At 35.3% G+C, this 14051-nt stretch overlaps 3 protein-coding genes across 4 annotated transcripts; 1 reads left to right on the forward strand and 2 right to left on the reverse strand.

The window, feature by feature from the left end:
- Window positions 1–1723: 1723 nt before the first annotated feature.
- LOC111383339 (mitogen-activated protein kinase kinase kinase 17-like) lies at window positions 1724–2903 on the forward strand. Its single transcript, XM_023007433.1, has one exon. The coding sequence runs from the start codon at window positions 1853–1855 to the stop codon at window positions 2900–2902; it is 1050 nt and encodes a 349-aa protein (XP_022863201.1). The 5' UTR covers window positions 1724–1852; the 3' UTR covers window position 2903.
- Window positions 2904–6885: 3982 nt separating this feature from the next.
- On the reverse strand, window positions 6886–8698 carry LOC111383341. Its single transcript, XM_023007436.1, has 3 exons — window positions 8030–8698; window positions 7650–7835; window positions 6886–7575 (listed from the first exon to the last, which is right to left on the reverse strand). The coding sequence occupies exons 1-3, from the start codon at window positions 8486–8488 to the stop codon at window positions 7291–7293; spliced, it is 930 nt and encodes a 309-aa protein (XP_022863204.1). The 5' UTR covers window positions 8489–8698; the 3' UTR covers window positions 6886–7290.
- A 2456-nt stretch (window positions 8699–11154) lies between these two features.
- On the reverse strand, window positions 11155–14045 carry LOC111383340 (PI-PLC X domain-containing protein At5g67130-like). Of its 2 annotated transcripts, none has more exons than XM_023007434.1 (7): window positions 13959–14045; window positions 13726–13863; window positions 12964–13062; window positions 12564–12867; window positions 11889–12112; window positions 11694–11780; window positions 11155–11556 (listed from the first exon to the last, which is right to left on the reverse strand). In XM_023007434.1, the coding sequence occupies exons 3-7, from the start codon at window positions 13042–13044 to the stop codon at window positions 11380–11382; spliced, it is 873 nt and encodes a 290-aa protein (XP_022863202.1). In that variant the 5' UTR covers window positions 13045–13062; window positions 13726–13863; window positions 13959–14045; the 3' UTR covers window positions 11155–11379. The 2 variants fall into 2 exon arrangements, with proteins under 2 accessions (XP_022863202.1, XP_022863203.1); XM_023007435.1 differs by having other exon boundaries at window positions 13726–13866.
- Between the last annotated feature and the right edge of the window lie 6 nt (window positions 14046–14051).

The following is a 14051-nucleotide window of genomic DNA, read 5'->3' on the forward strand; positions in this document are numbered from 1 at the left end:
AAAAAAAAAAAAAAAAAAAAGTAGTAATTGATATCCTCTTGGCTAGTCAACAGTCAACACTCTCCATTTCTTTCAAGGAGAGGTGTTGGATGAACTGTTCAAGTTCATTTTCCCTCTTTCAAGTTCACACTTGAAGCAACAATATAAGATATGTGAATAATGCAAGGCCAGGATTGATATCCTCAACCCAACTGGTCCAAATACGAAAAAAATATGAATGAATAAAACAGTCGCATCAAATGCGTAAGATTTTTTTAATTTAATTAAGAGGAACGTGCCAACATGTGATTCCTAATGAATGTTTCACAGACCAATTACGCGGTCCCACTATTCACCTTACTCAAATCTGCCATTGCACTCCACTATTCCATGGGTCCCCATTCACAAATCTGATATTTATGAAGACAAATGATTTTGATTTCATGCTATTAATATTTCAAATTGGTGGGTTGAGATATATTATAAAATTTATCAATTCAATCACCGACAGGTGAAAGTTGTGATGTTTCATGTGATTGCATACCATAATCTAACTGGATATAAGTAAATAATAAATATCTATATATAAAAAAATATATATACATACACAAGACTTAGTAATGTAGGGGATTCCATGTGGTGGGTCCTAGGTTATTTCACATGATCCATGCTTTATGTATCGTAAGTCCATGCTCCAAAAACTCTAAACTCTAAATTTTATATCGATACGATTACAAGAAATTAAATACTAAAAATAAATAAATCAGCTAGCTCTTTTACAGTCTGTTTTACAGTTAGCAAGAATTTGTATAGGTTCCTTGCTTGCTTTAGCTTGAAGAAATCCTTGTCGTTTCTTTTGTTTCACACAATTGCATATTGATGTTGTGCTTCACCTTGGCATTTACTCCTGGGATTCTGCCTTTTGTCTCATATTCCCCTTTTACCACTACCATCACTTATTGTGCTTAATTGACTTCTTGAAATTAGAATTTATGGAAATCATAACTCAATTTTCAGATATATTTCAATAATAGTTGGAGATCCCGAAACATGGTCTTAATTTGTCATTCTAACTTGACTCAAAATGTTGTTAAAGATATGACATTTTAAGACGTAAATATAAATTGGCATTTATTTGAATATACCTGATGTTTAAAGTGTAGTACTGTTATAATTAAGTCAAGTCAACGATAAAAATAGTCGCATAAAAATATCACAAGATTGAGTACCAGTGATTTCATACCAAGTCAAAACCTTGGCTAAATGATCGAAGTGGATAGCTTCAGTAGACTCGACAACGTTTAAAATGCTTAAGTATGAATTTGACAAGTTTTAAATACTACGTAATTCGAGTTTTCTTAAAAAAATACATCAATGTACTATTGAATTAGACAACTTTTTTTATATGTATGATTAAAGTATCTTAATGACTTGGCTAATTATCTAATTACTAAGGTTAGAAGGCTCTTTTTCCAGCCATATCATTTTGTAATTGATTACCTCATATCCAAAGAATGGAATATCTTAAACCAACCATTATCCACATGAAGCCTGAACCAAATGCCCTTTTCCTAACTTTTCCACTTTTTCTCCACAACGAAATCAACTATAAGCAAAAACTCCTTTATCTAGTTGTATTGGTTTCTATCTCCAATCTAATCCGGGATTTGATTGAGTGAAATCGAAGAAACTCAACAAAGTACATACAATGAATATATACAAACCAACCCCACGCACCACAAAATCCGCGTATAAATAGAAGTCCCCCAATCAACAGTTGGTTGTAGACCTCTGTTTCTCTCTTCTCCAAAAGGCAAGCAAAAACTATAGCATCAAGTATTCAAATCTTTCAATTTTGAATCCAAACGTAGCCATGGATTGGGTTCGCGGTGAAAAATTAGGCTTTGGAAGTTTTGGGAATGTGAATTTAGCAGTACCCAGAAAACAAAGCTCTCAAATTACTCCATTAATGGCCGTGAAATCTTGTGTGGTTTCGCAATCCGCTTCACTGATGAACGAGAAATTGGTACTGGACGAGCTTAAAGATTGCTCAGAAATCATTCGTTGCTTCGGAGAAAGTTTTAGTTACGAAAATGGGGAGAAATTATACAACGTACTTTTGGAGTATGCTTCCGGTGGAAATTTGGCTGATAAATTGAAGAATTCTTCTGATCAGAGGATACCGGAATCTGAAGTCCGGTGTTACACTAAAACTTTGCTCAAAGGGCTTCACTATATTCACATGGTAGGTTATGTTCACTGTGATATTAAGCTTCAAAACATTCTATTATGCCAAGACGGTGGAGTAAAGATTGCGGATTTTGGATTGGCGAAGAGAGCCGGAAGAAAAGAAGAGGGTGTTTCGAGTTATGAATTAAGGGGCACACCTTTGTATATGTCGCCGGAGATGGTCGCCGGAGGCAAGCAGGATACCCCTGCTGACGTATGGGCACTTGGGTGCGTGGTGGCGGAGATGGTCACCGGAACACCGGCGTGGAGGTCCTCCGACTTGACGGCGCTTCTGATGAGAATTGGGGTTGGTGAAGAGGTCCCTGACGTACCAGGTAATTTATCAGAAGAAGGAAAAGATTTTCTTGAGAAATGCTTTGTGAAGGACCCAAGTAAGAGATGGACGGCTGATATGCTCCTTAATCATCCCTTTGTTGCGGATCAAGATTTTGATGACACTGAAAATATTGCCTCCACATCTCCCAGATGCCCATTTGATTTCCCTGATTGGGCATCATCAGTTACATCTTTTCCGTCGCCGGAATATTCCCCAGAATCTAACTTCTGGTTTTCGAGCAACTCAAATTTGGTGAGTGAGTCACGGTCCATTTCGCCGGAGGACAGGCTGCTGGGGTTAATAAGCCATCAGGATCCTGATTGGTCTGTTTCAGATGATTGGATCACCGTTAGGTGATGGAAGAATAGTCGTATTCAAATTTTTTGAAGATCTTATTCTCCAGGCACTGAATTTTTATTTTTATTTGTTAGTTTAGTTTTGAGGTTAATTTTTTCTGTTGTACATAAAATTTGATAGAGAGGGATACATGCAATGGATGCTTTCTGAATTCAGAATCTGAGTCCCTGATTGTACAGTTTAGTTTTTAATGTAAATAATTACATTAATTCAATTCATATTTTTTCTTGGAAAAATGAGAGTTGCAGTGTTGCTTATCGTGTTGATAATTTGCTCAATTGGCCATTGTCTACTTGCATTATTTATTGGGATTCTGCTTTATTTCTTGCAACTTACTATCTAATCCGTATCAACGTCCCCAAAGATAACAACAGAAATAAATAATCCAATCCAACTTGAAATTTTGTGCACATATAAAATCAATGAACAAGCCATAGTACCCTTTGGAAGTTGATTTTTTCTTATGTATATTGTTCCTGTTTCCCGATGTGAGAAACCCCACGAACGATCCAAGGGTCACACCTTTAGCTTAGTAGCAGTCGAGCTCGGGAATAGTCAATATGGTGATGAAATGTTGTTTACTGGTTCATAAATGTGAACTTGAAATCTTTGGTCTACATTTACAAGGTCTACTATTACTCCACATGTGAACATGCTAAGTTGTATCCATTTGCCATTTGTTTTAGTCAAGTCTTGATGCAGCAAATGTATGTATGTCCGAATTCTTGCACCCTTACCTAATTGGAGGTTAGATACTCGAAGGAACGAAGATTATTACATGTGACTTTGTTAATAATAAACCAAAACTATGTAGTTTTAAGGAAAGGATCATATTATCAAAAGCATCATATGAGGATCGGATAGTGACTTTTGGGTATATTCCGAAAAAGTTTGTTATCACTAAAGGAGATGATTAGAGACGAGTTTACATTATATATGATGATAAAGAGAGAATATTTTAAGAAATAAATATTTTCAGATTACTATGAAATGCTCCAATAATTATGGAAATATTGTATTAGATTACTGGAAAATAAGGAAAATCGGTTAAATGTTGTAAATTAATTGGGATAATTTGTAGTATATTGTTGAAAAAGGTGATTATATAATATAAATTAGTAACTTTGAAACATTCAAAAATCTAGTAAATATAATTATGTTCACATCACATTTTTATTATTAATTAGTTTCACCACATCTTCATTGATTTTAAGGTCCTCAGGTTTTTTTGTTTACTGTAATAGTTATGTCCCTATTTTTCCATTGAATTCTTATTTCAATCTTCTATTAAATACGGGGGAAAATAATGTCATAGTTTTTATTTATTATTTTTTAGTTATTATAATAGGCAAATAAAACTTTTTATGCAATCACAGTGGATCTTTTGGACTAAAATCGTTATAAGATGTGCTAATAATAAAATGTAGAATATTATAGTATGCCGAAAAAAGCCTGCTAAATAAGTGCTACAATGAGTAAAGATTGATGATCTTAAATGCAATTAAAATATGGTACAACTAATAAAAACTATGGTGTGAATATAATTATTCATCTAGTAATGATTAAAAGTCGAAAAAAGTAGGTAAACGATCAAAGGACACCCTTAGGTTAACAACAGACGAGCTCGGGCTTGACAAGATGCAAAATTTGAGCCATGGATCCTTTAACTTCATGTTAAATATAAGGGAAAAATTCACAGGTCGGGTTTTAAGTATGGAGCAATTTAATTTTCAGATTTTGAGTTTCAAAATTCAAAATCGGGTATTAATTAAATAATTAAAAATATTTTATTAATTAAATATATTAAAGTCACAATTATATAATTAATAGTCACATGTGCGTAATTATATGTCACAACTTATATATTAGTCACATATTATCAAATTGATTGGTCACATATTATTTTATGGTCACAAAGCAAAAAATATATAGGTCAAAGTTTAATTGTTGGTTACAATTTTTCAAATTTGTTGGTCGTAGATTATTTTTCAATCACAAACTATCGAATTTTCAAATCACATATAACCAACTTGTTGATCTCAGATTAACCAAATAGTTGATCACATTCCACGACCACCACCATGCCCACTTGCGACCACCACCACCAACATAGTCTAATAGCGCCACTACCACCAACACAACCCCATCGCCAACGACTCGAACACCGACATAGCCTCAACAACCCACCACCATCACTGACTTGTAGCATTTAAAGTGCACTCTAATCCCCCAAGCACCGATCCAACATTGTCACCATGACCACTCAATTATTACAATCGTCTAGCATTGCCATCACCATGTGTTCTCCACCCAAGTCGTTACCACCACCTCAAATCCACAATTACCACCACTTTTACCTCAAATTACCAATCCATACCCACCAACTGAACACCTGACCACCAATCGCAAAATCACCATCGTACCGCACAACACAGAACCACCACCACTTATACCATCGCACAACACAACCACCAAAAACACCACAAACCACCGCAACAAAACCACAAAAAAGGATCGCGCGACAGTGCTGCTATGCACGGATCTGTGCGAACCTAGCGCGACGGCAATGCCCATCATTGAGTGAACACCCATGGCTATGCAAACATAGTTAATCTGAATCTGACTAACCCATTATGCAAACACCCACGACTATATAAGCACATTATATCTAAATCTGACTTGGCCTCTTCTCTGCACACTATAGCCTCTCCACATCACCGTAGCTACGCCTGGTCTCTCTGCATAGAGCCCTGCTGTGAGCGCTACTGCCTTCTATTAGTTGTTACAACGCTCACAACGAAGAGGATGGAGAGAGATGATCTTCGACAGCAGTGCTCTCTAGTGGTGGCAACGGCGACAGCGACAGCGATGGTAAGTCCATTTGTGGAGGGAGGGTAGAAAGAGACGGTATAGGAAGATAGAAAGTAGAGGAAGATGAGGAAGAAAATGATTAGTGTAGAAATATTGTGTATATAAATTAATTTATAATAACAATAATGTTATTATTAAACATCTAATGAATAGTGAAACTTATCACCTGACTTTAGAATTGTATTATTTAAAATTCGGGTGCAGTGTAATTTTCACTAAATATGATATAACCTACCCGAAAGATCAGTCCAACCCAGCTTAAAATTTTAGCATAACCTAAAATTCAATTTAATTTCACCACTGAACGCCACCACAAAGTGTAGCTAATTAAATTTTCTAGCATCTATGTTTAGTTAAAAAAAAAAATTATGAATATATATAGAAATTTAGCTTGCTAATATTAACGTGAAACTTTAGGTCATAAATTTGGCCCTTGTTTAAGGGATAAACCCTCTCATCCATGGCCGCATGGGCCCAGGATTTCCAGGACGCCTATGTGGCGCTGAATTTCTAGAACAGCTGTTGTTTAAGAGGTCCCGACAATATGGTGATGAAATCTTGTTTACTGGTTCATAAGTGTGAACTTGAAATCTTAAGATGTGAACATGCTAACTTACGTATTATACAATCCAATTGCAATTGTTTCAGTCAAGTCTTGATGTAGCAAGTGCATGTACACTCTTACGTAATTGGAGGTTGGAAAATCAAAGGATCTAAGATTATTCACACCACATTCTTCATTTTAATTGCATCTAAGGTCCTTAACGTTCACTGTAACAATTATGTCCTAATTTTTTTTCGTCGAATTCTGATGATCAACTTTCTATTAATTAGCATATTTCGTCTTTGATAATGGATTATGCTAAAATATTTCGTTGCGTTTTTTTTTTAAATGAAGAAAAATTGTTGTCATACTTTTGTATTTATTATTTTTAAACAATTATATGGGCAATAAATGGTTTTATGCCTTCCCAACAAACCTTTTGGACATAAATTGTTATTAGATATAAGATGTATAATTAATGAAATTTCAACGCATGTAAATATAAATGAAAAAATTAGGGATATAAGTCCTAAAATGAAAAAGACTGAGGATCTTACATACAATTAAATTAATTAGAATATAACAATTATTCCTTAAATTAATTTGAATATTCTAAACGGTGATGTACAACAAACAATACACAGCAACAAATAGTGATACAAGGAAGTAGAAAAAGCGCAGGGCCCCCACGTGGCCAAGTCTGGGCTGGATGGGCTGCCAGGCCCAAGTTTTTTTTTTTTTCCATTTCTATTTTTTTCTTTCTAATTTTAGTTTTTTATTTTATTTTCTGGAAATAAACAAAAAAATAAAAATAAAGGAGCTGGCTAAAATGCAATACAAATCTTGGTTTTCCAAAATCTCTAACCTCATCACGTGCCACTATTGAGGCCTGTCAACTCCTGGCCCCGGCCCATAAATATGACTATGCACCCACGTGATCTCGATTTTATACGAAACCCGACCGGCCCATAATTTAATTGTAAGTGCAGTTATTCTTCAAAGAAAGAGCCACGTTCATTTTCTTGGGATCCATAACCACAGAGCATTGAACCCTTCTACGAAACTTGGGCTTCACCAATCGACCCAACACGTAGGCCCTGGCTCGAATCATGAAATTCAATGTCAATGGCACAGGTGCAACTGGCTTCCCATCTTGGCTGCTTAAATTTGCTCCTCCTCCATATAATGGAATATTGCTTCCTCTCAACATCACCGTTATCTGTCTTCGACTTTTTCTCGATTGATAAAATTTATTTATCTGCATCAGATTCCGAGGTCAACAAAAATTTATGATCAATGTTCACGAATAAAGTGAATTGAGTTAGTACTTACAGTTCCACTCGCTACTCTCAGTTCGGAGAACGATAGATCTAATGTAGTGGACGATACATGAACGCCAAAAAATGTACCAGTGTTATGGAAAATAAGCTTGACGGTAGTATTCATGGTCACCATCTCAGTTCCAACGCCGGAGTTATCTGACCCAGCTTGGATCATAAATTTATCGAACATTATACTCTGCAAAATCCATTCGATTATATCAAATTCTTTCGACTTATAAAATATGTCACACTTTTGTTATAGTGTGACAAAGAATAAACGTATTACTTAATCACGAGCATGGAATCTAATTATGGGCAATTGCATTATTTTGATAGAGAAGTTACTTATAATTGAGAATAATTAAAGAAAATCGAAGATAAAAGTATTACCTTAACAGTGACAATAGGTTTCTGATTTCTGCTTGCACCCCACAAGATCAAAGCAAAGAAACTAAACAGCACAAAGAAACCAACAATGAAGATAAGCAAATAGCACCGCCGTGGAACACCCTTATGGCCACCCTCTTCATCAAGAAGCCCCTCCTCTTCAATGGCATCGAATTCTTTCCAACCCTTCTCCGCCTTCCGGTGGTTGTGGTGGTTCCGCCTCGATCCATTACTCGATTTCTGCGATCCCGGCTTCAGCGAGCCGGAGTATCTGGTAGAGGAGGAGTCCCGGGAGTGGCGGCCCGGAGACCCCATCGGACTGAGAATCGGCGTAGAATGGAATGAATTCGTAGTCTTTTCTCCATCGTGAGAATCCCTCGATGGACTTTGCACGTAGTAAACCGCTCGATTTGGCGACGACGGGGCCAAACTGGTCACTTCTGAATCTGTTTTTGCATGCATTGATATTGTTGGGTGAAATTTTCAGTTTCAGAGAGAAGATTTGAAGAAGAAGAAGAAGAGGAGGAAGAGGTGACAATGAAATATGTGAAATAGATCTTGAACGGATGGCAATTTTAGTTTATATTTGAGGAAGTCTAGAAAGTCTAAACCGCACGTTATGGTCTGTTTTGTTTAATGTTTATTTCTATCTCTTTCGTGTGATGGCAAATTTATTAAGGGAAGAAGAGACAGGCGTATCAAACACAGAAAACAATGCCAGTTGTAAATTACGTAGTCTTGTTTTATTTTGGACAGTAGTGTAATCCTGGTACTTGGTACCAAACCCTACGTTTCTCCTGTTCTTTTTAAAAAAATTCCATCTTCCAATGTATAAAAATGTCAAATCTTGTCCGTTACCATTTCCTGGCAAGTTTTTCTATTTGAGTAGCATGATTGATATCTTTGCATAGTGAATTTGCAACAAAAGCAAAGTCATAAAATAGTTGCTAAGGCCTTGTTTGATCCCCATTATGTTTTCATTAAAATGAAAAATATGACTATTATCCATCACATCAAACTACTATATTTGACTTTTTACTTTTTGTGCGGGGCTCATAACGACTATATTTTTCATTCTCATTTTTACAATAATGTGGCTTAAACGGGGGCTAAACTTGTTGAGTAAGTTAGGAAAAAAAAAGTGAAGGCAGCAAAACGTATTATTATAAGAATCGTGATTATATATATAATGCTTAGTATTGTGATTTTTTTGAGATTAAGATAAAAGTGAAGTCTTATTAAGGGGGCGTTTGTTTTTCATTTTTGTAAAAATGTGAATGAAAAATATAGTTGTTATGGGTCCCAGACAAGAGATATAAATTCAAATTTGGTGGTTTGATGTAATGGATAACAGTCATATTTTTCATTTTAATGAGAAAAGAATGGGTGCCAAACAGGGGCTAAGTGAGTGAATGAATAAAAGGTTTTGAGAGTAGTAAGCTTTGCAAGTTGAAGAAGACTAAGTAGATCATATATGGAATTGTCGACATTATACAATCGAAACGATGAAAGAGTAAGTAATTAGGAAAATATCCTCATGAAATTGAATTAATTAATACAGCCATCAATTTATGTTGCGTGATTTTAGGTCTGGAAAAATGACTTTCAAAGTCAAGGCCCCCATAAAGATAAGTCAACCAAAGTTGCAGCAAGTAAATTTAGTCCCTGTTTGATAGAACTTTCTTTCCATTTATTTATTTATTTTTTTGTGTGTGAAAAGAATGAATTTTTGAAAAGTAAATTTTTTGAGAATGTGTGGTTAAAAAGTAAAAAAAAAAAAGTTTCTGATTAACGTGAAAAATATTTTATTGTGAGAATGCATAATTGAAAATGAACGTGAGAAAAAGAGATTTTTGAAAGAGTTATTGTCAAACAGGGGCTTAAGGTAGGATTATTTATTTATTTTTATTATTATTATTATTTTTAAAATCTTATTTGTACTCAACAAAGTCATGGAAGGAAATATTTTTATGCACCCAAAAATGTTCTTTTAGATAATGCATTACATATTTTGTAATTAGAATAGTGGATCGACGACTCAATTACCGTTGACATTTAAAATCTATTATGGAACGGATTCCCAATTTGTAATAATTCAAAATAAAAATTTTAATAATTTAATTTGCCGACCATATGTTGTCAATAAATAAAGTAAAGAAATTTCTTGCTGTTAAAATATTGACAACGAAAATTCATCGGGAATATAGTCGTCGAAATGAAAAGGTAAAGAATACAAAAATTCACATTGAGATTGGCAAGGATCATAGGATCTTCGACTAATAAGGTGGAAATGGTGGTTCTTGAAGTCTTGCATTTGGGGTGGGAGAATTCGAGGCTTCAACCAATAGAACATGTGATTAGTGAAGGCAGATATGCTGAAAATATGTTAGGTGAATGTAGCTCAACAACTGAAGATTTTGAATTGCACAATAGCATTGTCCAATTCAACCTACCAAACATGTCCACTACATTTTTTATCTACGTCGCCATCGACTTCATTGTCTACATACAAATATTAGGATAAAATTTTGGATAACCTGCCCTAAACAGCTGAAAGCCTGAAAAAGAACCCAAAAGCTTCACTGACAAAATGGGTCTAGTTACGCACTCTGCAGTTTAAATTGAATGGCTATGGATTTCCATGTGGAGAATTTCCTAATGAATGGAGGGGCCCTTCAGTAACATGCTTGATGTTTCTTAGTTCTTTTCGTACTATAATTAGTAATAAAGCCTGTTTGGCATGACTTTTACTTAACCCACATTTGTTGGGATTCTCCTAAGAGAAGCGTGACTTCTAAAAAATCATGCCAAACGGGCCCTAAGCCTTTGTTATGGCTTGAAAAACTGACAGCATATGATGTAGGACTTGTCTAGGAATTGATTAGCATTACAATACAATGAATGGCTGATCCTGCCTTAGGAAAGACAAGGCTCTAATTCAAAAAACAGATTAGTAGTAAGCAAAAATTTGCAACTTCCTCTTATAACTTAACAAAAGTATTATATCAATGGACAGAAAAAATAAAATTTCTGTCAAACTTGAAGCATATAACATTGTAGTTTCAGATTGAGGTTCTGAATTTCATCCAGAAGAATTCAACAGAAATTTTGACATTGACAATGTGGTCTTGCAGTGATATTACTGAATCTGTATTCCTATAAAACTCAATTGGAAGATTACAAGGTAAAATAAGTAGGCACCGGTAAATCTTTCACGCAGTGCTTTATTAACATTCAATCACAAAAAATATCACTCTTTTAAAACTTAATCATCTTTGATCCCTCATTATTATTAGATACAAACAAATGAATTAACTAGCATGGGAAAGCAACTTTACCCAAATAGGTAGAAATTAATGCCACAGCTGGAGAACCACAGTTAAGAAAATCAAAAGAAACCAATGACGGTCGAGTGGTTTGCTTATCAAAGAATTGTTGCTGGGCTCTGACGACGTTCCCGTGGGTGAAAATCTTGCAGGTGGTGGTGGAGAAAATGCAGGGACGTCACATGTGCCGAATGTTGCATTTGCCTGCCATATTTTGGGTACATTTTAAAGATCAGGTGAATCGGTAAAGCACGTAGACAAGTAGAACTTTCTCCAGCATTGAAAATCTTTCAATAAACCAAAGGAATAGTATCGATTCATATCATGTTTAATTATCATACCTTGCAATAGGCAATGCTGTCACAGCCACAGGTCAAATGTCCATTGGCTTCATCAACAGCTTCTGAGGCTCCCCCTCCGTCGCTCCTCTGCAACAAAAACAGCAAAAGAACTACATTATTTTTCTGTCTATCCATAAAACAGTCTTAGCTTTTGAACAGATTTTGTCCAAAGAACTTGCGTCCATCAGTTCATACCCGGTAAAAATCAACTGCAATGAAATTTGGCCATCGCTTGCCCGCTGCTTCATGACAAGTTTTCATCATACTGATTAGCTGTGCAGAATTGTCGACACAAGCTTGTGTAACATTGGGATTTGTAGTAAAATAATTCTGAAGAACCAGAGAAATTGATGATGTGCTCATTGGAGAAGATTCTGCACGGTTTGGACATGAACCGGCTATCATCCCTTCATTTCCATCTGCAAATACCAAAGTTCAGTATTTGACTCCTTATACAGATTCTTAAGAAACGAATTCATATGGTTGAATAGGAGAAGATCAAAGTTTCTGTTATGCTTCCAAAATCTTGGATCCTTTTATGCATTCTGTACTATAAAGTTCTATTGCAGTAACAAGTAGTGTCATCAATAATGGAATTGTATAACAGCTATTACTACAGTTATACTATTCTTATAGGAGACCAAGTTTTCTGGGATGAATTTTAAACATCATATATCACAAACTTCCGAATGAGTAGCAATAGGAAATATTCAACATTGATGGTCCAAATAATTTGGTACAGAGAGTCTTGACAACCCATATTTTTTGTCACCATATTCCTTCTACAGCATCTCTTACGAGAATCCCATCAAATGTGGGTTAAGTAAATGTCTTACAGTAGTAGTAAAATTATGGAATATCATAACTCACATTGACTTTCCACCACATATTTCCATTCATAAGCGATTCCTTCAGAAGCCTCCTTAGATGATTTAGAGGTGAATACTACCAAGCGTTGATTCTTCTGGACCATATCATCCACTGTAGGCCAATCTTCACCAGCTTTAGGCATTTCAGCCACCGGGAACCAGTATTTATTGAGCCCAGATGCATTGAAAACTTTTGACAAGCCTTGTGGCGAAGTCACATAGTCCTCAATGAAGATGGTGACAATTTCACTAGGGTTTTTCTCGAGAAAGACTTGAATTTCTTTCAGCACATTAGAAGCAGGTTCCTGAGAATTAATTTGAACTTCAAAAATAAAAATGCATGGTATCAGGAAAAAACACTGCAAATCTGAAATGCAATTTAGAGTCTTTGCCATACTTACAAACGCGGTTACATTGAGACACTGCCCATTAAATGAATGACATAACCAAATGTCATTGTTGAAGTCATACATATCGAGCATAAGGCCTCGAACACCATTCTACAAAAAGAACAGATCTTAGTTCATTACTTTCATTTAACAGCTTAAAAGAACTCTGGATACAACTTCACGCAGAAGTATAGATTCTATTTATACATTTATGATATGTAATTGTCACCATAAACAGCCACTAAGCTATATTAGTCATTCGGCTCCAACTAAATCTAAAGAATCTAATAAACGAGAAAAAGTAAAAGAGTTTCAGCCAAAAGAAGCTAAAAAAAATCTAAAGATTAGTAAGATTAGTATCAATCGCTCAAATGTGGACATCAGACTAGTAGTTTGTTCAGAATCATAAGATGCTTATTTTTTAATCCAAAGCAAAACTTGAGTGGCAATTATATTCCCACACCTAATCCTTTGTTTTAAAGAAAAAAGCAATAGCATTTCATTGCTTCTTGACAAATTAACAGACTTTATCGATAAATTTAACAGAGAAATCATCAACCATATCTAAATAACAGGTCTTGACATCTGGCAATTATTGCAAGATAATCAGTTAACACTTAAAAATTAAATATCAAATACTCCTAAACTGTAAAAAAGGCAGTTGGAAGAGCACTGTGTATATATATACTTCAGATTCCAGAAACCATTTACAGCAAAACGTAGAGCTTTAATGATGAATAACAACAATTAAAATGATAACATAATTTGACATACGTTGAGCTGATCGGTGACGGAATCTTCCTGATTGGCCGGACCAAGAAGAATAGAACCGGTACCCGAATTGGACCCGGTCCGAGCGAACGAATTGTGAGTCGTCAGCCACGAATACTTATTGAACGGCAGCCCTTTGACCTTCTTCATAAAACCCAGAAAAAAACCCCCATAAAAATCACCTCATAATTCGATGAAATTTTTCGAAATCCTTACATGTAATATGAAAAACGAACTTTAGTACTGGGAATTATGGGCTGAATGCGGGTGCATCGTGGTCTGGTGTTGTCATTTGCAGGGCAAGTACCACAGATTAATCCGGCATCGCA

This window comes from Olea europaea, unplaced genomic scaffold, assembly GCF_002742605.1.
Source record: "Olea europaea var. sylvestris unplaced genomic scaffold, O_europaea_v1 scaffold2661, whole genome shotgun sequence".
Classification (NCBI taxonomy): domain Eukaryota; kingdom Viridiplantae; phylum Streptophyta; class Magnoliopsida; order Lamiales; family Oleaceae; genus Olea; species Olea europaea.